We start from the raw sequence: 27,818 nt of genomic DNA on the forward strand, positions 1-27,818 counted from the left end.
GTACAACACTATGCTGTCCGATGGGCTGTCCTCCAGTGCATAGCCCTATAGTATGACCTTTTGAGGTCTTCGCCTTCACAAATAACTTTACAGTCAGCCCTCCGTACAGTGCCCTGCAGCCAGTCGACTCATACACCTCCATTTCCCATCATGCTTTGGTGCCATCAGTCAGTAGCAGCTGCAATAGCTGATTAATTCAGCTAGTGCGTCCTTCCTACAAAGTTAAACACAACTTGTCTTGCATCCAGAACATTCCTCTGGCGGCCGAGACTCTGCAAGTATTTTCTGCTTGGAAAGTGCATGGTGAAATATGATGCATCCCAGGTGCCTGGGAGAGTCCAACATCTGGCAGAATGGCTGTCTTTCAGTGTACGGCAGCTCTGGATGGAGTGTGGGGTCAGAGGGCACACATGTGCTGTGTAGTTTTGGGACATTCAGAATGGAGAGGAAGAGGCCCGCTATCTGACACAGAACATTTGTTATGTAATGTGCTACAGCTGGGAACTTTACCTTAAATTACACGCAGCTTGTTCTTAATATAGCTTGTCTTAATTTAAGGTGGGGGAGGGGGGGGGGTCTGTGGTCTTGGCAGCTCTTGTGGCACCACCTCTTCTAGAATAATAAGGTCCTTAAAATATATTAAAGTAGGGAAAACTGTTCTTTAATATGTCACTTCTAGTCCGAGATATGATCACTTGAAGTTATAGGCCCAAAGCCTGAGGCTGCACTACTGAGACATTCCTAATAATGTCAGGTGCATACATGTCATTAAAGGGAAACTATGAGCAGGTTAGAAGCATGTAACCTGCGGATAGCTTCCTATAGGACATGGGGCTCTTAGTCCCTTACCTTGATTTTCGATGTTGTTTCCAAGATATTCTGAGTTTAATCCTTATGCAAACAGGTTGGTTTGGTGCCCTGGGGGCGGGGCTACAAGCACTAGTGCACCAATAGCAGCTCACCCCTGTTACTGAATATAAGCAGAGCGGGCTGGCCAGGGCAGATCGGTGCACTAGTGGTTGTAGCCCCTCCCCCAGTGCACCAAAACAACCTGTTTGCATATCTGAATCTCTCAGAAACAGCGCAGAGGATGAAGGTAAGAAACACCCTTTCATCCTCAGAATCCCGTGTCCTATAGGGCCATCAAATTAGATTAGGTTAGATTCTTCTAAACTGCTAATAGTTTCCCTTTAAGAGCTTGTGTAAATCCATGCGTCCTTACAGTCTTATGTTTTTTCTTCCAGCTGACTCCATATCAACTTTACCATCCCTGCGTAGCGGCACCACAAGTCCTGACCTCTTTGATTCGCAGACCACCACTACCACAAGTACCAGCAAACAGACCATAGCTCGGAAAACCCCAGAGTCTTTCCTGGGACCTAATGCTGCCTTAGTGAACTTGGACACGCTGGTTACCATGCCTGCTCAGCCTGCCCCTACGTTCAACCCATTCTTGGCATCAGGTAGGAGTCCAGTATTATGTTAGATGTAGCAGAGCTGAACGTTGGGACCCATCTCGGTGTGATATCACTTAAAAAGATATGATTTTTTCCCTTAAATTATACATAAATCTGTGCTGTAGTTGCAATAATCGATTTATTAGGCATCCTGAGTAGCAATTAGGTTAAAGGGTCGGAATCTCAGATTTTTTTTCTTATATATGTTTTGACACACAGTCGCCAAACGAATTCTTGCCACCTGCAACCACCACTAGGGGGAGCTAAATAAAGACAGATTTATTGTTGAGCTCAGCAGAATATGTCTCCCTTAGTGGCTGCTGCATGTACTACAGCTTTATATACAGTATATATATGTATATATATATATATATATATATATATATATATATATATATATAGCTTATGCCGTTTTTATGGATCACGGCATGTAGGAGTGTAAGGAGCCGGAATGCGTCTTGTGAATACTGATCGAGTAGAACAGAGGGGAGATTTGACCCTTGCACCAGTGGCGGACAAAGCCCTTCAGTGTCTGGAGACGGTCTATATAAGAGGGTGCAGCACTGTGTTGGTTTGTAGGGTCACCCGTCTCTTCAGTACTGAATAGTAAGTGAGTTCCTTTTTTTAATTATTCTGGAGTGGCCTGAAGCTCATGATCGGCCCCCGGCCCCCTGGGACGTCCATGTGGAGGAGGCTCCCCGGTTTCACTGAGACACTGTAATTGGCTCTGGCACCAGGCCAGGGACTCTTAATACAGGAGAAAGTTTCTTTCCTGTGTTTTTCCTGTCTGCCTGGAAATCGGAAATGACCTGTTTACATTGGGGATTCCTGAAATACCTTGTAAGCCGCCCACACTCCCTCCAGTCAGAGCGGCATAAAGAGGCCTCTCACAAGGCCAGGCCAGGCTCTCCTGCCACCCACAGGAACTTCTCAGGGGCGTCCCGCATCTTTTTCTCCTTCTAGAATAATTTAATCATTTCGTATGTCTTTCCGATTCCTGAGCTGCATGCGGCTCACACATCTCTTTCCCAGGCCTGTCAGAGTTATAAGAATATCTATAGGGGGTTCTTGAAGGGGCCTCTGCCCCAAAGCCCCGTGATAATGGTACTAGATACATCCGGGTTCTGTTATATGCTATAGATTTTGTATTGAAGCTCAGGAGCTTTCAGGTTACTCTTCAAGCAGTGGGATATTCTGTAGATGTGTAATTCTAGAGCACAGGCCCCCTCTGGGGTATACATATACTATGCCTCCTAGTGAAAAGAGGGACACATTGCAAGAGATTTCTTTTTTATTAAGCCGTACCTCTACCTCTTCATTCAAAAAACCCAATTTTGCTCAGCCTCTATGCACATGGCTCTAGAGGAACTTGTGGCTCTCCAGCTGTTGCAAAACTACAACTCCTATCATGCCTGGACAGCCACAGCCAAAGCCTTGTAACAGCTAGAGAGCCGCAGGTTCCCCATCCCTGCTCTAGGGCCTCTATGAGTGACCCTATGGACTCTTTTCCTGACATTATGGCCTCATTGACTAATTCTTTGGTCATCATGCACACACTGGCCACTATGAGTAAGGGCTGTATTAGATGGACCACTCGCTGTCTGTGCTATTACACTCACCGACATCGAGTGGGGGGCACCTCCCGCAGCCGCCCGGACGGGTGCCCATAGAAAGGAGTGACGATCCGCTGCTCCTACTCTGTGGAGCAATCTCCAGCAAACCCTCACTTTTGGGATTTTATGCATTGTGCGTGTCAACCAATCGTTGCCTTTAGACATGAGCTATTACACTAAACGTTTATCAGGCGAAATGGCTGGTAATCGGCCTAGTAGTGGCTAAGGCAGACATTATGGCCTCCAAGGCAGAGATTGTGTCCTTTATGCCCTAAGCTCTCACCTCTATGCAGAAGAATGTCCTCTATGGCAGACACTATAGTGGGAATTTAGTATACTACCATATGTACATTTTGCAGTAGGGGCGGACTCCTGGTTCTGGGACTTTACCATTAGATGGCCACGCACATTGACTTTCTTTCTCCTTTCAGGAACCCCTGCGCCGGCATCTACTCCAGCCGTCAATCCTTTCCAGGTGAACCAGCCGCAAGCTCTCACCCTCAACCAGCTGCGTTCCAGCCCAATGATGGGAGTCAGCCCGTCCTTCAACACAGTGCCAGCCATGGCTGCAGAGGGCGCCGTACCACCGCCATTACTGGGAATGTCCACATTACCGGCAGTACCGCCAACAGGACTTGGGATTAACATGAACATGGCAGCCACCTTGCCCCACCACAGCTCAGCCATCCCACCCTCCACAGCCCAAGCCATGAATGCCACCAATCCTTTCTTGCTATGAAGGCCACAGGATATTGTCTATCATGTATAGTAAACACTACACCGCTAAACTGTCGTCGTCTTCTTCCAGTGCTAAGAGTAATGTCTGGCGGTTTCCGTCCTGTGGGGTGTGGGAGATGTGGGCCCCGAGGGGCCAAGCCTCTAGCTAAGGATGAATAAACCGAAGCTTTCTATCACATCTAATGTTTCACGGACACCAAAGCTGGACGGCGGCCTCCTGTCTATCGCTTGTCACATGGTCTTCTTTTCCACCAAGGCTCCGTCACTCTCACCGGGATACAAGGCTTGGAGGAGGAAAAACACATACATGGATTTGTAAGATTTGTAAGAGAAAGTGTTGGGACTGAGTATTTCTAAAGACAGAGAGTTTATCCTGTTACATATAAGAAAAACCGCGCCGACGCGGACCTGACGAGAATGCATCGCGTGCCTATAACATGACTTACGCGGTTATGACCTGCGGGTTTTAATGCTGATGAAGACAGGTTTCTGATTAGAGCTTGTACTGTGCCCCCCCCCCCCCCAATCTAACAGCCAGACATAATGCAGTGTAGCGTAGGCAGCCATCTTGTGAATTAAAGGGGGATTCCAACTTTATGTACATAAAACGCCATCAGCTTTTTAAAAAAATATATATTTTGTTTCCTCTGCTCGCTGTCGGCCAACAAGAACCCTTCTTGTACATCTCACAGCTGAGGGTTTGGTGAAGTTTCAGCCTGACTAGTCTTGATCTAGACTGAACCGATACATTGTAACAAACCATCGGGACAGCAGAGAGATTTGTGTTCCGGATGGGTCTAGATCAGTGATGGGGAACCTTCGGCCCTCCAGCTGTTGCAAAACTACAATTCCCATCATGCCTGGACAGCCTTTGGCTGTCCAGGCATGATGGGAATTGTAGTTTTGCAACAGCTGGAGGGCCAAATGTTCCCCATCCCTGGTCAAGACAATTGTAACAAAGCCTGAGCTGTATCGGAGTTCAGCTCCTAGATGTATATAGTAATTTTTACTTTCACTGACAGCAAGCAAGATGGAAACTTCTTTATTGATATAAAATCGGAAATCACCTTTAAGAGTCATGTCAATGCAGCGTGAACATGTGACCTGAATGATTCTAAGCTATGTGATAGACTGAAACGTGTGGGTATAGGTGACGGCGAGGCCTGTACTAGATGGTGACATACTCACCCATAGGTGGCGCTGAGGACATACTTGCCAATAGTTTTGATTTTGGTGGCATAAACCCCGCCCAAGAGTGGCGTTCTTAGCCGTTCCTGGGGGCGGGGCCTAAATGTACCGATTTTGGCAAGTATGTGATATATTGTATCTAGCCTTGGACTCACTTGGCTGTCGCATCGAGAGCCGCATCCCTATGGAGACTGATGCATTCATGACTGTTTCTTCATCCGATAAAAAATGGCCGCCTTTAGAATAATAACCCATTGCTGCTTTAATCTTCTCTCTCCACTGACTGGTGCACTGGCGTTGTACATCAGGGTACAGTAACCCCCACAGAGGGGCTGGTATAAAAGACAAAATGGCGGCGCTGCCCATAGCAACCGGTCCTATGAAATGACAGCTGTTTGGTTGCTATGGACAGTGACGCTGGCAGCGTCCTCCCCTTCCCCTGCTCTCTTAGGATTTGGTTGTCACAGTGAGTCACTCAGTGCCGATCTCATCATACTTTTTGTTGGTTGTTTTTATTTTCTTGGAGTGAAATCTTCAGGGATTTAAAGTCATTTCAGTTTTATTTTTGTAGCCAAAAAAAAAAAAGTCAATTATTCAGGAAAGGGATTCCATTCCTCCATGTTTGATGGGGTAACATGGCCGCACAGGAATGAGTAGAATGGTATAATTCTACTTTACACCAGTTTGATAAATCTCCCTAAGGGTGCGTTCACACCTACAGGATCCGCAGCAGATTTCATGGTGCAGATTTAATGCTGTGTTCAGTTATTTAAATAAAATCTGCTGCGGATCCGGTAAGTGTGAACGTACCCTAAAAAATAACTGTATAGCAGCGGTTAGGCTGGGCTCACACTGCGCTTTTGCTGTCTGTTTAATGGATCAGTTTAATGGAAAAAATGGATGAAAAAACGGATGTATATGTGTGCAACCGTTTTGATCAGTTTTTTCCATTGTCTTCCATTATAAATAAAAACGGATTAAGGCTATGTTCACACAGTGTAAAAAATACGGTAAACTATGGCCGTAGTTTTTGGTCGTCGCACAGAACATAGCAGTCAATAAAACAACGACCGTAGTGCTGACACCTAGCGCCCACTATGGCCCTTATTCAATGCAGGCGTAGAAAAAAAAATAACTCGTCAATTTTCCACAGCTGCAGTTTAGCAACCAGCGGCCGTCTTTAACCCTCTGTTCACACAATGTATGGCCGTACTTTGCACAGGTGCCCACAATCCAAATAGAAATAAAATAACGGCCACTGTTTTACATTGTGTAAACATAGCCTAAAACGGACCCGTTTTTTTTTTTTTATTTATTGTAATACACATCAGAAAAACCCCCCGAATCAAAACGCTTTTGTTTAGCGTACACAAAAAAGTGGTCAACCACGTTTTTGACTGGGTTCACACTATGTTTTTGTAGTTCGTTTAACAGATCTGTTTTTAAATGGTTACTTAACCACGTTCTTGTGTACCCCAAAAAAATCCAAAAAAAATATTCCCTGTTTTAAAGGGAACCAATCAGCTCAATTGGCCTGTCAGTGTGCTCGGAGGGAATGATTGACAGGCAGAGAGGCCTGTTACTGGCCTCTCTGCCTGTCAATCATCCCACCGAGCATGCTGACAGGCACAGAGCAGTGACTACACACGGGCGTGAGCCACCCAGATGACTACCTGCCCGTCTCTTCCTGCCACGCTGGCCATGACAGGCCTTCACACCCCAAACAAACAGTAAAATTGCAGTGTAAACTGAGCCTCACCGCGCAGTTCTCCCGTGCACCGATTTATGTCCGAGAATCTGTAAGGCTCCTCAAGTGTTATATTCTCCTATGAGATCTGTGTCCTCATGACAATACTTCCTTTCCCTGTGCTATGGCTGCCCAGGAACATGGCACCTCATTACAACCTGGTTTCTAAAAGGTGGCCATGACCTTAGTGTTCCTATGATGACACTTACCTGTCAGAATAAAGGAACAGGAAGTCTTGTCATAGGGACAAGCTTGGGTTATCCTAAGATTGAAAAATATCCCCCTATACCCAGGACAGGTGATAAGTATCTGATGGTTGGGGGTTTCCCACCATTCACAGGAAGGGAGGTCAGTTATGGAGTAGAAGCGGCCATGTTTACGGGACTTCAGCCGTCATAGTCTGTGGGGGTCCCAGCAGTCAAGCCCCAAACTTTCAGGCAGTTATTTTCTATCCTGTGCATAGGGAGTAACCCCTGAAACCTCATATATGAACAGACTACGGTGCCACACCTGTCCATAGGTTATGTCTGGTATTGCAACTCAGCTCCAAAATCAGAAATGGGGAACTTTTGGCACCTCCAGCTGTTGCAAAACTACAATTCCCATCATGCCTGGACAGCCGAAGGCTGTCCAGGCATGGTGGGAGTTGTAGTTTTGCACCAGCTGGAGGGCCGAAGATTCCCCACCCCTAATTTAAGTGAACTGGAATGAGTTGCAATACCACGCCCAACCTTTGGTCATGGGTGGTGCTGTTTGTGGATAAAAGCAGACCTATTCTTTTGAATCCTGGACAACCCCTTTAAGACAATACTGGGTGATCCCTAACAAAAAGGCACCTACATCCCCAAATCTCAAAACCATAACATAGAATGCAATGTCGCCAACATATCAGGTGCACCTGCACTGACTACCTTTGTTACCCATGGCAACCAGTCACATCACATCGCAGCTTTGGTTCTCTTGCAAAGTGAAAGCTGCGTTGTGATTGGTGTTTCAGTCATCGCTATATGACAAGCAGTCACCCATGGCAACCAATCAAATTCCATCTCTCCTCTAAATAATGAAAGCTGGTTGCCATGGGCAACTGGTTTTCATATAGCAATGACTAAGATCCCAATCCAATTTCAGGACCTTAAAAAAAAAAAAAAAGAAAGCTGGTTACCATGGGCGACGCCTCCTCTTCTCCTTTGCAGCGGTCAACAAACGGCCAAAAAAAAGCGCCATTTTCTATTAACCCCTTATTTTTAACCCGAGCTCCACTGCGCCATGTTGGATTTTATGCCATCCCATATGGCGATACGTGATCTCATGCGCCCCCCACAGACTAATAGGTGCACTGCAATCTACCAAAATCGGGCGGTGCAATAATTTGCCACGTGGCGTATTATCATACCACGAAGTTGGGTAAAGAAAAGGAAAAAAAATTAGCCTGGGACCGTAATTTGTCCGATGAATTTGTGTAACCAGAAATTTTACATGTCCAAAATTATTATTTGAATTATTGTTCAATGTATTTTTAAAAAAAAAAGTTTTTGTAACGCTGGCTTCACACAGCGCAATTTGCTCAATTATTTGACTTTTTTTAAAAATCTAAAACAAAATTTTTTTCTTTATATTTAATCTAATTTTTATTTTTAAGCTGTGCGCTTATGGCGCTGTGTGAAGCCGCCGATGTAAATCTGACATATCGATGCATTGTAAAAGCAGATGATGGCGGACGCCTTGTCCCGCTGTCACGTGTTACGTGTACCGGTCGGCTCTGCAAAGTCTAAGTTATTTTTTTCTTTTGTATTTACCCCCCCTCCTTCACTTAAAGTCCTATTTTTACGACAAGATGGACTCTGAGACTTTTCTGTGAACGCCGATATAACGGCCGAATACGACTGCACCTATGGCGGACTCCTGTGGCTGCAGAATGAGAGTTGTAATCTCATGCAAGATAACACCAATGACCTCCCTGGGATCCGAGTGTCTGGTCTTTTTGTCTACATTACTGCAGTATATACTGTACACTGACTTATATGCTGATATAGCAGACCCGAGTGTGTCATATAAAGGGGCACTCCGAAGATAAACTGGTGTCAGAAGGTTATATAAATTTGTAATTTACTTCTAATTAAAAATCTTCCAGTACTTATCAGCTGCTGTATGCTCTACAGGAAGTAGTGTATTTTTTTCAGTGTGACACAGTACTCTCTGCTGCCACCTCTTTTCATGAGAGGTTTTCTATGGGGATCTTTTACTGCTCTTGACAGTTCCTGTCACAGACAGAGGTGGCAGCAGAGAGCACTGTGTCAGACTGGCAAGAATACACCACTTCCTGCAGGTTATACAGCAGCTGTTAAGTACTGGAAGACTGGAGATTTTTAAATAGAGGTAAATTACTAATCAACACCAGTTCATTTGAAATAACTTTTTGGTCTTTCCTTAGCACCCCTTTAATTCTTTACTGCCCGATTCATGCTAAATACATACTCAGCTCTGCTACATCTGTACATATTAGATATATAAATAAACCTCAGTGTAATTGCTGGTGGTCTATGCACTGAGGTCTACACATTTCTCCTATTCTCAAATTTACACAATTTTTTGGCAAAATTTTAAATTGCTAGATAGAAAAAAAAAAATACTACAGGTAAGAAAACCTGGGTGACTACAGTGTTCAGCAACAGCTCTACTCCACTATACAGCACCTTATATCTCAGCTTCCTGGACTCATTCTTCAAAGAGGTTATTCAGAATAATAAAAAACAAACAAACATAGAAACAGCGCCACCCCTGTCCTCAGGCTCTGTGTGGTATTACAACTCAGCTCTATTCACTTCAGTGGAACTAAGCTGCAATACCATGCACAATCTTAGGATAAGAGAGGCGCTTTTTCTGGAAGAACATAGCTAATTTTTTTTACTATTAGTGGATAACCACTTATATCTTAGAGGAGAATAGTCCGAAATACAAACCTCCTCTACCCCCATAGTATTGCCACCCAACATAAATGTACAAGTGTCACACAGTTTTTTGGGGGGTGTTGCGTTTTGCAGGTTGTAAAACACCATGTTTTTTTTTTTATATATATAGACATCTTTGGCATGCTTTTTTAAAGGCATTTTCCCCCTTTAAGTACGAGTACATGCTTTTTTTGTTGTCTATTACGAATCATGTGATTCATTGATCATGTGATTTGAGGATTTCTTCTGAATTAGATGTTTTTAAACAGGCAAAAAACAAAGTAGGTCAATGAGAGAAACTCCATGGCGGCAGCAATCCATGGGTCCTGCAGCGAGGGCTGAGTGCGGCCGCTCTCCTGTGTCTGCCATCAGCCGTCGCCTTGCCGCCTCCTTAGCCGGGGCCTATCGATTCATGGCTGCAGCAATTAGGAATCCTGCCGTGTAATCGTCAGTGATTTGTGTCCCGGCTGAGGGAGCGGTCGGATATAATTCACCACAATCGCCTCAAATCATTCATTTAAAGGATTGAGTGACGCCGCCACCGCTAATCCCCGGATTGTGAAAGGTTTGTGATTATATTACCTGGACGTGTCAGGAAATGCAAGAACTACCAACCGGTCTTGCAATTTTAGTGTTGACGTTACCCCCAACTGTGACCATTGTATGGCGGCACACAATACCGTCATATAGCACCCACCCAATATTGTATTACAGTGAGCGCATAACACTGCCATAAAGAGCTGAGATAATAGTGTAATATAGTACACACAATACCGCCATACAGTACCCACCCAATATTTTTTTTATACTTAACGCACAACACTGCCATAGAGAGCTGGACTGCCAGGATAACACTTACACAATACCGTCATATAGCACCCACCCAATATTGTATTACAGTGAGCGCATAACACTGCCATAAAGAGCTGAGATATTAGTGTAATATAGTACACACAATACCGCCATACAGTACCCACCTGATAATGTATTATACGGAACGCATAACACTGCCATAGAGAGGTGAGATAATAGTGTAATATAGTATATACAATACCGCCATACAGCACCCACCTGATATTGTATAATAGTGAATGCATAACACTGCCATAGAGAGCTGAGATAATAGTGTAATATAGTACACACAATACCGCCATACAGTACCCACCCAATATTTTATTATACCTAACGCATAACACTGCCATAGAGAGCTGAGATATTAGTGTAATATAGTACACACAATACCGCCATACAGCACCCACCTGATAATGTATTATACGGAACGCATAACACTGCCATAGAGAGGTGAGATAATAGTGTAATATACAAGGCTGTAGCGTCGGAGTCGTAAAGTCGGAGTCGGAGCTAGTTTTGGTTGGAATCGGAAAAAAAATGTACCGACTCCAACTCCAGCTTTAAAAAAATCTTTAAAAAATGTAGAATTGAATTTTGATATGAATTTTACAAATTTTGCTTATGAATATATATTATGAGCAACATTCTAATAAGACACTGGCCCTATTACATAAGGGTGGTCGGGGAATATATCAGTAATAGGACACTGGCCCTATTACATAAGAGTGGTCGGGGAATATATCAGTAATAGGACACTGGCCCTATTACATAAGGGTGGTCAGGGAATATATCAGTAATAGGACACTGGCCCTATTACATAAGGGTGGTCGGGGAATATATCAGTAATAGGACACTGGCCCTATTACATAAGGGGGGTCGGGGAATATATCAGTAATAGGACACTGGCCCTATTACATAAGGGGGGTCAGGGAATATATCAGTAATAGGACACTGGCCCTATTACATAAGGGTGGTCGGGGAATATGTCAGCAATAGGACACTGGCCCTATTACATAAGGGTGGTCAGGGAATATATCAGTAATAGGACACTGGCCCTATTACATAAGTGTGGTCGGGGAATATATCAGTAATAGGACACTGGCCCTATTACATAAGGGTGGTGGGGGAATATATCAGTAATAGGACACTGGCCCTATTACATAAGGGTGGTCGGGGAATATATCAGTAATAGGACACTGGCCCTATTACATAAGGGGGGTCAGGGAATATATCAGTAATAGGACACTGGCCCTATTACATAAGGGTGGTCGGGGAATATATCAGTAATAGGACACTGGCCCTATTACATAAGGGTGGTCGGGGAATATATCAGTAATAGGACACTGGCCCTATTACATAAGGGTGGTCGGGGAATATATCAGTAATAGGACACTGGCCCTATTACATAAGGGTGGACAGGGAATATATCAGTAATAGGACACTGGCCCTATTACATAAGGGTGGTCATGGAAAAGTTGTCGGTCACTATTGTTTCTGAGCTGGAAGAGTCCATTGTGTGGGGGGAGATCTGTGCTGTTCTCTTCCTGGATGCTGGATGACTGTATATGAGCAGCAGTGTAATATGAAGGTATCCTGTGTAATATAGAGAAGGAGGAGAAGATATAAGTAGTGTAGTAGTAACCCTCTGTCCTCAGTGTGGTGTTTTCTCTCTGGGAGAAGATTGTGTGTTTTTCTTAAAGGGGTAGTCCACCCAAAAAATTTTTCTTTCAAATCAACTGGTGCCATAAAGTGCCAGAGATTTGTAATTCACTTCTATTAAAAAATCTTAAGTCTTCCAGTACTTATTAGCTGCTGTATGTCCAGCAGGAAGTAGTGTTTTCTTTCCTGTCTGACCCAGTGCTCTCTGTTGCCTCCTCTGTCCATGTCAGGAACTGTCCAAAGCAGGAGCAAATCCCCATAGAAAACCCCTCCTGCTCTCCAGACTGGAAATAATACAACTTCCTGTTGGGCATACAGCAGCTGATAAGTACTGGAAGGCTTGAGATTTTTTAATAGAAGTAAATTACAAATCTCTGTCACTTCATGGCAGCAGTTGATTTGAAAGAAAAATTTTTTGGGTGGACTACCCCTTTAAGTGTTCTATGGCTGCAGCTGTGTGGGTGTGGGTGTGTGTGTGTACTATGACTACAGCAGGCTGTGTGTGTGTGCTATGACTGCAGCAGGCTGTGTGTATGTGTGCTATGGCTGCAGCAATCTGTGTGTGTGTGTGTGTGCTATGGCTGCAGCAGGCTGTGTGTATGTGTGCTATGGCTGCAGCAGGCTGTGTGTATGTGTGCTATGGCCGCAGCAAGCCGAGTGTGTGTGTGTGTGTGGTGTGTGCTATGGCTGCAGCAAGCGGTGTGTGTGTGTGTGTGTGTGTATGCTATGGCTGCAGCAGGCTGTGTGTATGTGTGCTATGGCTGCAGCAGGCTGTGTGTATGTGTGCTATGGCTGCAGCAGGCTGTGTGTGTGTGTGTGTGTGTGCGTGCGTGTTATTGCGTGCCCCCACAGTGACCTTCTATATCACTGTGTGACCTCTATATCACTATGTGTGACCCCTCTCTATATCACTATGTGTTACCCCTCTCTATATCACTATGTGTGACCCCTCTCTATATCACTATGTGTGACCCCTCTCTATATCACTATGTGTGACCCCCTGTATATCACTATGGCCAGGGCCGTTTCTAGTGGCGTGCGGGCCGGGAAACCGCACGGGGCGCCAACAGCTAGGGGGCGCTGTTGGCACCCCCGGGACCTTACTCCACTACCCCCCCGGCGCTCACCTGACCGGCCCGCCGCCGCCTCCCTTGGTGTTTACCTGACCGGCCCGCCGTCTCCGCTAACACCAAACCCCCCCCGGCGCTCACCTGACCAAATGCCGACTCCGTAACATTACTCCCCTCCGGCGATCAGCTGAGCGCTCGGCACCTCTTCAGGCCGCCGCCCGCATCTTCTCCCAGAGCCTGGCCGTGCACACTCCATCCAGCAGGCGCAGTGATATGACGTCACTGTTACTGCTGGAGGATGTGTCCTGCTCCGCACAGGCTGAAGAGAGAAGATCCGAAGATAGAGGGACCCACTCTATCAAAGCATTATGTGAGTATAATGGTTTGTTTTTTTTGTGTGTTGGGCAATACAGGGGGGATTATTATAGCGCACAGCACAGGGGGGATTATTATGGGGCACAGCATAGGGGGATTACTATGGGGACAGCACAGGGGGATTACTATGGGGCACAGCACAGGGGGATTACTATGGGGACAGCACAGGGGGATTATTATGGGGCACAGCATAGGGGGATTATTATGGGGCACAGCACAGGGGGATTATTATGGGGCACAGCACAGGGGGATTATTATGGGGACAGCACAGGGGGATTATTATGGGGCACAGCACGAGGGGGATTACTATGGGGAACAGCACAGGGGGATTACTATGGGGAACAGCACAGGGGGATTACTATGGGCAAAGCACAGGGGGGATTATTATGGGATAGAGCACAGGGGGGAATTACTATGGGGACAGCATGGGGGGGATTACTATGGGGCAGAGCACGGGGGGATTATTACTATGGGACAGAGCACAGGGGGAACTATTACTTAATGTGGGGGCACAGCAGGGCAGGGGGCATTATTACTATATGGGGGTACAGCAGGGGACATCATTACTATGTGGGGGTACAGCAGGGGACATTATTACTATATGGAGGGTACAGCAGAGCAGGGGATATTATTACTATATGGAGGCACATCAAGGGGCATTATTACTATATGGAGGGTACAGCAGAGCAGGGGACATTATTACTATATGGAGGCACATCAGGAGTCATTATTACTATATAAGGGCACAGCAGGGCATCCTATATACAGGGGGCAACCCACATACCTACTGACTTTACTGCCCATAACACACAAAAAGTGTAAGGAAGTTTCTGGAAAAGTGTGGAGCCTAAGATGTTTGTCTGTCAGGTTCAGAAGAGATGAATTGTTGCTGCAAGAAATCTTCCCGGAGGTCTGGGCTGGACGGAAAGAAAAGTGACGCCTCAGGTCCAAAAAGACATCACATGTGAGTGAATGAATGCCTTTTTTTTCAGCTTAAAAAAGTTGGGTAGCACTGCTTTATGCATAATACTCACACATCTTCTTCCTAGCCCCCAAACATCACTCATGGAGGGGGGGCACGTTTTATCAAGATTCGCCCTGTAGTCAAAATTACCTAGAAACGGCCCTGACTATGGCTGACCTCTATATTACAGGGATCTGGCATTGTTAGCAGTGTTTCTTTAAGTATGGTGAATATTTAGTTAGAAACATAGAAGATTGTCAGCAGGAAGAGACCACCTGTCCCATCTAGTCTAGTTGTGAGTAGTTCAGGACATGGAGGCTGGAGACTGGCTGCATCCACTGCACACACAGGAGAATCCGCTTTATATGTTTCCTTATTCCCTCAGAAGTCGCCCCAGGATCATGTAGGACATTAGGGAGAAGCTGCTGAGCCAGTGTGATAAATAACTCCCCTGGTATATGACCGGCCATTTATGAAGGAGCAGGAGTCGGGAGTCTGAGTCGGTCCTGATAAAATTCAGGAGTCGGAGTTGGAGTCGGTCCTGATAAAATTCAGGAGTTGGAGTCGGAGTTAGAGTCGGAGCTGCGGCTTACCGACTCCACAGCCCTGGTAATATAGTACACACAATACCGCCATACAGCACACACCCAATATGTGGACACAGAACACGGCTATATAGAGCTGACATAATACTGTACTACAGTGAGTACCTAAGGCTACGTTCACACAGAGCAAAAGGAGCGCATTACGCAAGGAAATATTTCCGCCTGAAATCAACTGACGTTGAATTCCGAGCAGAATATAAGCAGAATGTAAGCAGAATCCCTGCGTATTCTGCTAGGAAAGTGTTCAGCTCGTAATCAGCTCATGACAAATTCAGCGCGGAATACTCGAGGAATTCGCGCTGAATCTGCATGTATTCAGCGCTGAAATTCAGCGAGTATTTGGTGAGTAAACTAGACTATACCAGAACATATACTAGAATCCTCCTCCCCCCCTTTTCCCCATTTCCGCGCTGATTCAGCGAGTAATTTCCGCTTGTATTACGCTTGTATTCCGCGCTGAATACGCGCGTATTCCGCGCTGAAACAGAAAATCAGAGCCCCATTGGTTTGTATAGGCTTCCGCTAGTGGAAGAATGAACATGTTCATTCTTCTGGCGGAAAGCGGATTAGTTCAGTGCGGAAATTCCACTGTGTGAACTGCAGAGCAGAATTTCCATTCAACACAATGGAAATTAGCTCTGCACCTATTTTAACGGCTGAAATTTCAGCGCTGATTCAGCGCAGAAATTCAGCTGCTTTTGCTCAGTGGGAACGAGCCCTAATAGTCTAACACAGTGCACACAATACACTAATTTACAGCCCACTGATTTCTATTGGGCTGTTCACACTAGATTTACACAACTGCATTTTTTGCGGATTGCGGACGATTGCAGACATCATATACGGTCCTGAAAAACTACTGAATGTGTGACTGTAGCCTTATAGTAAACACATAACACTGCCATAGAGTGCTGCACACAATACTGCTATATATATATGGTATTGTACTAGAGTGAACAGATAACACTGCCATAAAGTGCTGCACACAATACTGCTATATATATGGTATTGTACTAGAATGAACAGATAACACTGCCATAAAGTGCTGCACACAATACTGCTAAATATATGGTATTGTACTAGAGTGAACAGATAACACTGCCATAAAGTGCTGCACACAATACTGCTATATATATGGTATTGTACTAGAATGAACAGATAACACTGCCATAAAGTGCTGCACACAATACTGCTAAATATATATACACTATTACATGGTATTACAGTGGACAGATAACACCACCATAGAGTGCTGCACACAATACTGCTATATACATTATATTACATTGTATTTCAGTGAACAGATAACACTGCCATAGAATGCTGCACACAATACTGCTATATATATATTACATGGTATTACAGTGAACAGTTATGTAAAATGACTACATAACAGTGCCATACAGTATCAGCACAGCAGGGCCATATAGTAGCTACAGCACATAATAGTGTCATAATAGATATCATAATAGATATAATTTATAATGATACTGTGTCAGCATAATAGTGCCAGTAGTAATACCATACTCTAAATACATGTACTGCCGTACAGTCCCAAATAATGTATATGTAGATGTGCAGGTACAACACTATGGTATAGGGAGAAAAAAGTGAAGTTAACATGCAGCTTTATATTTTTTCTTTGCATTTTCCAGAGAAAAATAAGCGTGGATCGCCACCTACTGGTAAGAAAATGTAAGTGAGATCATCATTAGACGCTTTGGTTCTGTGATGGCTACACAGGAGATTCCGAGTAATACAATCCTCTATGATCATACGCGGCTTTCTAGGAATCTAATTATAGTCTATGGTGCTCAGTGCAGGCCACAAGTGTGCTCAGATATGAAGCACAGCCCTGCCGCCCCCTCTACCATAGCCATCCCTGGATAAAAGTGCTGCAAATGGTACTGCTAAGTATCTAATCAAAGCACAGGAACGGTATAATATATTAATTGGGGGAAAAAAATGAATGAAAAACTAAAATATGCTGGAATCTCTATGTTTATCTGAAACACATCATTCTCAACCAACTGCCTTCTGCCCCACAGTGTCAGGTTTCCGTCCTAATGGGGTAGTACAAGTCCCAGGTCTCTGCTCTGGGTGGAGCTGGCTTATAGTGTCCTTCCTACAGAGCTGAGCGTCTGTCAGTAGAGAGCGGCTTGCTGACACTGTGCTCTACTGCAGGTCCAGTCTTGAGTTATCTGTCCCTTTTCTAGGGTGGTTGACTGTCCTGTTTTGGCACAGCACACAGCACAGGCACAGCACAAGTCCACAGCATAGGCAAGGATGAACCTTGTCTCCGTTTACCTTGTCTCCGGGTCTAGTCTAGTCTAGCAACCCATAGTGGTTGGGTAACTAGCTGCAGGAGCAAACTATGTACACATCCTGCCTGGCCTGTAGCCAGACACTAAATAACTGGGTAGTGTCTAAATACCGTACCGTAAAGGGACCTTGCTGGGCACACAGACAGCTCTCCAGGCAAACCCTGCCCCGTCCGGATTTCATTGGCTGCTCCACTCCGGGCTTCCTAGCAGCCAGATTTATCTGACAGATTTTGGAAGCCAAAGCCAGGAATGGATTTTAACAGAGGAGAAATTTCAGTCTTTCCTTTATGACCTGTTCCCTGTTTATAGTCTGTTCCTGGCTTTGGCTTCAAAAATCTTACAGGAAAATATGTCTGTGTAAACGCACCATTAGTTAAATTCCTAATGCACATTAATTATGGGAAATGCACATATACTGCTATTTCCCTTAATTTAGTAGATCAGGCAGGGTTCAGATTCTGTAAAAAACCATGACGTCACAAATCAGTTGTAATTCCTATGGAGTGTCCAGCAGGGGGTGCAGTATATGTAGAAGTCTATGGCACTGTATTGTGTCTATGGATGTCTATGTAAAGTAATGTAATGTAATGTACACTATGCTTTATTGATTGAATTCATTTATGGAATACTTTGGGGAGCAAGTGTCCTTGCTCCCCAAACTATTCGATAAATGTATTCAATCAATACATTTGGAGGACACTGAGAAGGGAGGGAGAGAGGTGCCTGTGCGTATAACTACCCCCCCCCCCTTTCCTCCCTGCTCGGTGCTGGAGGACACCTATGCACTGTACTCCTCCTCCCATCATCTGCTCATAGTATGAGCAGATGATAGGGGAGTAGTAGCAGGGCCATCCCCATCACCTCCCCCCACACACATATTCACTGTACTACTCTTCCCTCCCATAGTATGCGCAGATGATGGGGGAATAGTACCAGGGCTATCCCCACATCCCTGCCATCGAGCAGATGATGGAAGGAGTAGTACAGTTCATATGTGTCCAACACCGAGCAGGAAAGGAGGTAGTTAGATGCACAGGCACCTCTCTCCCTCCCTGCTCGGTGCCCTTCAAATGTATTGAATGAATACATTTATGGAACACTTTGGGGAGCAAGGACACTTGCTCCCCAAAGTATTCCATAAATGTATTCAATAAATAAAGCATAGTGTATATTACATTACTTTACATAGACATCCATAAAAACAAGACAGTGCCATAGACTTCTACATATAGTGCTCCCCCTGCTGGACACTCCATGAGAATTAGAACTGATTTGTGACATCATGTTTTTTTTTTTTTTACAGAATCTGAACCCTCCCTGATCTACTAAATTAAGGGAATTAGCAGTATATGTGCATTTCCCATAATTAATGTACATTAGGAATTTGTCTAACTTTCCATAAGTAATAACATATTAAAAAATACTTTTGGCCTAACCTCTCCTTTAATTCATATGTTGGTAGTAACCCAAAGCCGACTCCCAACCCTAACCCTAAAACTAAACGGCAGGGTCTGATTTTGGCTGCTAGGAAGCCCGGAGTGGAGGCTTGCCTGGAGAGCTGTGTGCGTGCGCCCAGCGAGGTCCCTTTATGGCATGGGATTTAGTCACTACCTAACTGACAACTAAAGGGAAGTACTTACTATAGAGGGAAGTGTGTGTGTGTATCTAGACCTAATGGTGCGTTTACACAGACAGATTTATCTGACAGATTTTTTAAGCCAAAGCCAGGAATGGATTTAAAAAGAGGATAAATCCCAGTCTTTCCTTTATGACCTGTTCCTTGTTTATAGTCTGTTTCTGGTTTTGGCTTCAAAGATCTGTCAGATAAATCTCTCTGTGTAAACGCACCTTGCGTTATCTACAGCTGTGCTGTGAGAGTGTGACATCTAGTGGTTGGAGTAAGGAACAGCGGCCACCTATCCTAAGCTACTTTTACCAAGGTGTAAGAGAAGAACAAAAACACGTAGTGGGACAATACAGTAGTTCCTAGTACTAACCCCAGTGGCGTAGCTACCAGGGTCGCAGCAGTCGCCGCTGCGACCTGGCCCACCACGAGGGCCCCCCCTTGCCACTGCACCCCCCCCATGGATCACTCTTGTGACCGCAAGCATTGTTTTGCTTGCGGTCACAAGAGCAGGCTCGTCCGGGCCCAGGCTGATGCGCAGCTGCCGGGGGTGTCCCATCCTATCCCCGGCAGCGCTGCGCATCAGTGAACTCCCTGTGCCGCCTGGGGCCCTGACTTCAGGCACAGGAAGCGCACATCAGAGACGCTTTTTGTGCCGGAAGTCCCAGTTCCGGCATACAGGGAGTTCACTGCGCGGCGCTGCCGGGGATAGGACGGGACACCCCCGGCAGCCGCGCATCAGCCGGGGACCAGACGGCGCCTGAAGAAGGAGAAGATCGCCGGGGGAGCGAGCTGTTAGGTGAGTTTGTGTGTTGTTGTTTTTTTTTTGTAATTCTGCTTAGCATAGAGGAAAGAGGGGGGCATCTCTAAGGGATGGGAGTGGGGGGCATCAATAAGGGATGGGAGTGGGGGGCATCTATAATGGGGGAGAGGTGGGCATCTATAAGGGGGGGAGAAGAGGGGGCCATCTATAAGGGATGGGGAAGAGGGGGCCATCTATAATGGGGGGAGAGAGGGGGCCATCTATAATGAGGGGGGCACCTATAAAGGGGGGAGAAGAGGGGGCCATCTATAATGCGGGGAGAGAGGGGGCCATCTTTAAGGGGAGGTAGAAGAGGGGGCCATCTATAAGGGATGGGGAAAGAGGGGGCCATCTATAATGGGGGGGAGAGAGGGGGCCATCTATAATTGGGGGAGAAGAGGGGGCCATCTATAATTGGGGGAGAGAGGGGGCCATCTATAAAGGGAGGGGAGAGGGGGGCATCTATAAAGGGGGAGAGAGGGGGCCATCTATAAGGGGTGGGGAGAGGAGGCCATCTATAAGAGGTGGGGGGAGAGGGGCCATCTATAAGGGGTGGGGGGAGAGGGGGCCATCTATGAGGGGAGAGGGAGCCATCTATAAGGTGGGGGGGGGCAAAATGCAGTGGGGACCATCTCTATATACTATAAGGGGGGTCACATAGTGTCAGGGCTACCCACTAAATGAGGGTGTAAAGGGGCCATTACAGATGTGCAGTGTGTAAAGAGATGAGGATGGTGCCAGAGTGAGGACACTAATATGTCTGTCTGGCAGATTCTGTGGATTCGTGGCTCGGAGAAGTTCTCATAATGGCCGAGGGCAGATGGAGAAGAAGAAAATGAAAAAGGAAGAATTCTGAGAAGACGTCTCCTGTGAGTTACTTGATATAACTGCACTGTAATGTATATGGTGTATACAACCTGTGTCGAGCTGCGTCCATCTCTATATGACTGGATGAGGTAAAAGTGATCTTTGTACAGTGGATCTTATTCAGTAGCAGCGGTGGGGTTAGTCAGTATGTGGTGGTGTTAGTCAGTAGCAGCGGTAGTGTTAGTATGTGGTGTTATTAGTCAGTAGCAGCGGTGGTATTAGTCAGTAGCAGCGGTGGTGTTAGTCAGTATGTGGTGGTATTAGTCAGTAGCAGCGGTGGGTTAGTCAGTATGTGTTGGTAATATTTGTTACTTGTTATCCGGTACTGTGTTTTATTGGTCTTAGTATACTGGATTTGGTCAGTAACAATATGGTGGTGATGGTTGTAGTGTGGCGGTAATATTTGCTCCTTGTATACTGGTATTATTGGCAATATTGGTCTCAGTATACAGGATTTGGTCAGTAATAGTATGGTGGTAATATGTATGGTGATAATGTTTTCTCTTCCTATATGCTGGTGTTATTGGTAATATCTGTCTTGCCGCATATATATATATATATATATTACATATATATATTATATACAGTGGTGCCTTGGATTACAAGCATAATTCGTTCCGGGACTGTGCTTGTAATCCAAATCCACTTAAATCAAAGCAAATTTTCCAAATTATAGGAAATGATAGAAATGCAGACAATTGGTTCCGTACCCCAAAAATAATTTATTATTCTGAATAACGTGAAACAGATGAAACAAACATTCAAAAACAGCAGAATATGTGATATTATAAGTTACTGTACAGTAATGGAGAGGATGGGAAACACAAGGGCTGACAGAGACTGCAGGGAGCATGAAGGAATGGGCAGGACAGATGTGGGCACATACATGCAGCACTCTGTCCGGGGAGAGAGGGGTTACAGCTATGAAGAGATTACCCCCACAGTCCTGTCCCCTGGTGTAAGCCCCAGCTTGAAGTGGATCTGCTATGATTTGGAAGGTGAGGGAGACTTCCTGGGTCAGAGTACAGGGCTGTAGAAACCGCTATGCAGACCATGACCCTCTTCCACTTGCGCTCCCACTCAGTACAGGGAGCTCTTAAACCAAAGCAATGCTCTTAAACCAAGTCACAATTTAAAAAAACTGTGAGCTCTTAAACCAAAACGCTCTTAAACCAAGCTACTCTTAAACCAAGGTACCACTGTATATATATATATATATATATATATATATATATATATATATATATATATATATATACATACATACATACACCTACCAGTAGCATCACTTGGTCGTGAAAAGGGGGGGCAAGTTGACCTCTCGCACCAGGGCCCAGGAGTAGAGATGAGCGAACCGGGTTCGGGTTCGAGTCGATCCGAACCTGAACGTTCGGTATTTGATTAGCGGGGGCTGCTGAACTTGGATAAACTGCAACTCAGAAAATAACAGAAGTCACCGGCAGACTCCAAGTGCGGTAACCTGGACATGAATCCGCAGAACATACATGCAGGAGACTCAGTACATGCTTTTGTACTCTGCTTCATAAGAACAGTTGAGTCATCAAGTACACAGTCACTAATTCAACGTCATAAATGTACCTCCTGTCCCTAAGAAGGTCAGTCCTAGGGGGCGTTTTCACAGAGATTTATCTGACAGATTATCAAAGCCAAAGTCAGGAACAGGCTATAAACAGAGAACAGGTCATAAAGAAAAGACTGAGATTTCTCCTCTTCTCAAATCCATTCCTGGCCGTACTTTACATTGTTGGCTATGGCTAATTAGAATGCAGGCACACTCGAATGCACACGCATTCTAATTTTAAAGAAGTGATTTTCATCCGCCTGGTACTGCAGTACGGTCCAGGGTGAACTTCACATACAACGGCCGTTCTGTGACACGGCCGTACATGAAGAACTGATCACTATTACAGGAAGGTCAAAATGATTACAAACTGTGAGTAACTAAAACCTAAGTGCGGAAAAATGATCAGATGAAAAGAGGGAGTGGCCTCATTAGGGAGGAGGCGTCATTGGATACACTAATGGTGTGTTTAAATTTTTTAAGCCAAAGCCAGGAATCAATTTGAGAAGAGGATAAATCTCAGTCTTTCCTTTATGACCTGTTCTCTATTTATAGTCTGTTCCTGACTTTGGCTTCAAAAATCTGTCAGATAAATCTCTCTGTGTGAACACACCATAACATACTAGAAAGGGGTAAAGTTTCTGACCTTACGATGGGCAGGAAAATGATGGATTTTAGGCCTCTGCTTACATGGTGTGTACTGCCACTTGAAGTTCACCTGATGTCCACCAGATGGCGCTGAAGTAATAGGAATTATGTATTCTCGTTCTAAAAATAGAGATCACTGTGAATAATCCCTTAAAATTTATACAGTTTTCAATGTTTATAAACTAAGCTGGGCTCCCCTGTGGTGAGAACAATAAAGTAACGTAACAATACATCCATACAGCATGTACTCCCAGTAGTGGTCTGGCGGTGATAGTGGCGACCAGCTGACAAGCGGGCACCATTCACAGCGGGGCGAGGAAGGTAGACTCGAAGAAATTAATTCCAACCATAGAGACAATTAGAACTGACGTGTGACGTGCAGGGCAAGGTAATGTATATGGTTAGCAAGATGCATCGTATTACAGTCTCCATCTGATTATCTTACAGTTTTTGCACCCTTATAATGGCTCCACCGAGTGTACAGAAGAGCGGCGGATTTAGTGACTGCCAGGCAGACAGCGACACATAAAATGGGTAAAGGCGAGGTGGTGAATGAAGGTTCCCCACCAGCACGGTACCGAGGACAAGCAACTGGCAACAACATTATATGACTAACCCCAACTGGGTGAACTGGAACATCATAATCACCAGGCATTATAGGAAGCTCCACCCGAAGACGCAAGATCCCTGGTTTTATCTGTCTCTAGGAAAGCTGGTTGACAACTGGCAGGACAGAACCATCGCCAACTCCATAGGTGGTCAACCTGCCACATCATGGGGGCCCAGGTGTAGCCACTGACTCCATCTCTATATAAAAAGTGCATCCACATACCCTGTACATGTGGTACTCGGCCAGTAGTTGGGCTAACCGTGACGCCAATTCTGTGGTGTACGGCTAGTGATGGTGGTTTTCGTGATGCTAGTGCTTGTCCAGCACATAGGTGTGATGCTGGTACCTGCTTTGTAGATGGCCGGTTTGTATCCCCAAGATGGTCGGGGACCTGCTCGGTTGTAGTGGGTCCTTTGGGCTCTTGTCCCGGTAGTCCTAAGTGGCAACTTACCCACTCGGAATATTGGTACCGCCACCCACAGAAAGGGGGAAATAACCCAAGGTGTGCGGTTAGTGTGTATAGGTGCTGGTGAGGATAAAGGATGACCAGTCCCAGTGATATAAAAAATAGAACAGCTGTGCTGTAAAGTCTTTCAGCGGTACAATGCACTGCAGTAGAATAGATAACTACCAGTGTGGCAGAACCGCACAGATACGGTAATACATTGTATAGACACATCTATATAACTTTTAATGTACTTTTAATAGAAAACTAATTTTCCTTGGGTCCCCTTTAAGGGCTAAAACTGGACAGAACAGGCCTCTTATAGGCTGAGGGAGTGGGATGTAGCTGGCAATCAATCTCTTACCAGCATAATGTAACACAACACATAAATAACATTAAACACATTAATATTAAATAACGACCAAACTATTTGAGAAGAAAACGGACTGTAACAAGACCTTAAGATATAACAGTTGTCATCCTCGCAGGATGATTCGCTCATAACCGTGCAGCCAGATGCTGCGTGCTAGACGTATCACAGAAAAGGACTCAGACCTAAAAAAAAACTTTTAAAAAACTGACTGCACAATTTAGTGAAAGGGGTTATCCAAGAGATCTACTTGATGAGTGCAGAAGGGATGTCTTGGATAAACCAAGAGAAGACACGCATACCATTTGTGAGTACATCCAGCCACTTATCCCCCTTCATTGGAAGGATTCTTAATAAGCACTGGTATATTCTTGGGAGAAATCAGTCTAATGTAAAAGAATTTAACAATTCTCCTTTACTATCATACAGAAGAGGTGATCATTTAAAGGACAAGTTAGTGAAATCAGCGTGATGGGCAGAGATACAGTATTTAAAGCGACTCTGTACCCACAATCTGTCCCCCCCAAACCACTTGTACCTTTGGATAGCTGCTTTTAATCCAAGATCTGTCCTGGGGTCCGTTCGGTAGGTGATGCAGTTATTGTCCTAAAAAACAACTTTTAAACTTGCAGCCCCGTGCCCAACGGGAGTATCTGTGCCCTAACTTTGCACCACCCCTCCGTCCCTGCTCCCCACCCTCCTCATCATTAGGAATGCCCCAGAACATTTTCTCCATGCTGAACATTGCACAGGTCCTTAACGATCCAGCGCATGTGCCGGCTGCCACAGGTGGGGAATAAGAGGCAATCTGCTTGGAGCATTCCTAATGATGAAGAGGGCAGGGAGGAGGGACAGAGGTTGTGCCAGCCTAATGCATACACAATCTAGGCCACGACCATTGGGCACGGGGCTGCCAGTTTAAAAGTTGTTTTTTAGGACAATAACTGCATCACCTGCCAAACGGACCCCAGGACAGATCTCAGATCTGGGATTAAAAACAGCTTTCTGAAGGTACAAGTGGTTTGGAGGGGTCAGATTGTGGGTACAGAGTCGCTTAAACCACAAAAAAAAAAACAGGCTCATACCCATGTCTGGGCTGTATAAATTGCAAGCTTATGGAGAAAGGTCCCAATTTTATACATCCGATGACTAAGAAAGAATATGACAATAAACATTCTCTGACCTGCAATTCTGATTTTATTATTTATACTTTGTGATGTCCATGCAGTTTAGTCTTTGTTGGTGAAACTTCCTATGATTAAAAAACTTGTTTAAATCACCACAGATATACAATAAGAAAATGCAAGAAAGACTGTTTCAAAGCACTTCTGGGAAGCAGGACATTCCGAAAAGGATTTAAAGGAGAACTCCAGGTAGAGTTTAAAGAAAAAAAAAAAAAAAAGTAAAAAAGTGTTTATTAATAAAAGGCTCCCTCCCCTAATAAAAGTCCAAATCATCCCCCTTTTTCCCATTTTATAAATATAAATTAATAAATAAACAAATAAATAAACATATTTGGTATCGCCGCGTGTGTAATCGGCCGAACTATTAATCACATTCCTGATCTCGCACGGTAAACGGCGTCAGCGCAAAAAAATTCCAAAGTGCGAAATTGCGCATTTTTTGTCACATCAAATCCAGAAAAAATTTAATAAAAAGCGATCAAAAAGTCGTATTTGTGCAATCAAGGTACCGATAGAAAGAACACATCATGGCGCAAAAAACAACACCTGACACAGCCCCATAGACCAAAGGATAAAAGCGCTATAAGCCTGGGAATGGAGCGATTTTAAGGAACATATATTTGTAAACAATGGTTGAATTTTTTAAAAGCCATCAGATACAATATAAGTTATACATGTTATATATTGTTGTAATCGTAATGACTTGACGAACATATATAACAAGTCAGTTTTACCATAGGGCGAACGGCGTAAATGCAAAACTCCCCGAAATCAAAACAAATTCGTTTTTTTTTTTCAATTTGACAGCGCAAATTATTTTTTTCCGGTTTCGCAGCATATTTTATGGAAAAATAATGCGGTCATTGCAAAGTACAATTGGTTTCGCAAAAAATTAACGCTCATATAAGTCTCTAGGTGAAAAAATGCAAGAGCTATGGAGTTTTAAACATAAAATGGAAAATGCAAAAGCGCAAAAACGAAAATTGGCTTTGACCTTAAGGGGTTAAACTTTTAATGTACTTTTAATAGAAAACAAGTTTTTCTTATCCGGAGTTCCCATTTAAGATTCATGTTGGTTGATAGGATCCTACCCCCAAAAAGAGGTGGGGATAGAATAACTATGTTAAAGAAAAGAGAACTCCAATGTATTTTCAAATTAAATTCTTTAAAGGGGTAGTGCGGCGCTAAACAATTATTCACTAAATAACACACATTACAAAGTTATACAACTTTGTAATGTATGTTATGTTAGTGAATGGCCCCCTTCCCTGTGTTTCCCCCCACCCATGCCACCTCCGGAAGTGTAGTGCTCTATACTCACCTGATGCGTGTCGACCCCCGTCCGCCATCTTGCGACAATGATGTAATCTTTGGGCGGCCGGCCAAACCGCTCCGACCGTCCCTCGTGCCACGGGGAAGATGGCCATTCACTAACATAACAGACATTACAAAGTTGTATAACTTTATAATGTGTGTTATTTAGTGAATAATTGTTTAGCTCCGCACTACCCCTTTAAGACCATCAGGTTTAAATGTTGAATATAAAACACCAAGTGCGATGTTCAAGTAGGTCAACCCTGAAATGGGATTTGTGGTACGTGAAACATCTCTCTCGGTGTACAACTCAAGGCCCTATTCCACGGGCCGACAGTAAGGAGCAAACGAGTGCTGTCATCGTTCGTTTGCTCCTCGTTCGCCGCTCGCTGCTGCTGCTATTACACGCGGCAGCAGCGAGCGGGTGAGTCCGAGGAGGGCCAGGGGGAGCTGCCCAGGTGATCGTTGATCCAATAGGATATAGCGGCGGTCTGCTGATCGTTGCTATATAAGTCGTTTGTCTTTCAACATGTTGAAAGATGAACGACTTCAACAATCAGCCGACATGAACAATGTCGGCTGATCGTTGCCTCCTGTTACACGGGACGATTATTGGCCGTAACCGCCGAATACGGCCCATGATTGTTCTGTGGAATAGGGCCTTTAGTGTATATATGTATATTATAATGATTAATTATATTGATCTAATCATACATTCTTTGTATTTTTGTATTATAGAAATTGAATAAGCAAAGACTGGATGACGGCCGACCGAGTGGACCAAGAAGGGAGCATGCAACAATTTTCTTATATCCCTTACTTTGAAATCGCT

The 27,818-nt window shown here is 44.7% G+C and overlaps 1 protein-coding gene and 1 long non-coding RNA gene across 7 annotated transcripts in view; one reads left to right on the forward strand and one right to left on the reverse strand.

The window, feature by feature from the left end:
- The window catches only part of EPN2 (epsin 2), a 48,952-nt gene extending 45,094 nt beyond the window's left edge, over positions 1-3,858 (forward strand). For all 6 annotated transcript variants that reach the window (XM_069984188.1, XM_069984187.1, XM_069984189.1 and 3 more), the window contains 2 exons: positions 1,245-1,463; positions 3,502-3,858. In XM_069984188.1, coding sequence (XP_069840289.1) covers positions 1,245-1,463; positions 3,502-3,809 — 527 coding nt within the window. In that variant the 3' untranslated portion in view covers positions 3,810-3,858. The remainder of the gene's footprint in view (positions 1-1,244; positions 1,464-3,501) is intronic.
- LOC138801402 (uncharacterized) overlaps positions 1-27,818 on the reverse strand; it is a 54,960-nt gene that overhangs the window by 25,710 nt on the left and 1,432 nt on the right. The window contains exon 2 of the long non-coding RNA XR_011364610.1: positions 23,062-23,183. This is a non-coding gene — a long non-coding RNA (uncharacterized lncRNA). The remainder of the gene's footprint in view (positions 1-23,061; positions 23,184-27,818) is intronic.

This window comes from Dendropsophus ebraccatus, chromosome 9, assembly GCF_027789765.1.
Source record: "Dendropsophus ebraccatus isolate aDenEbr1 chromosome 9, aDenEbr1.pat, whole genome shotgun sequence".
NCBI classification, from domain to species: Eukaryota; Metazoa; Chordata; class Amphibia; order Anura; family Hylidae; genus Dendropsophus; species Dendropsophus ebraccatus.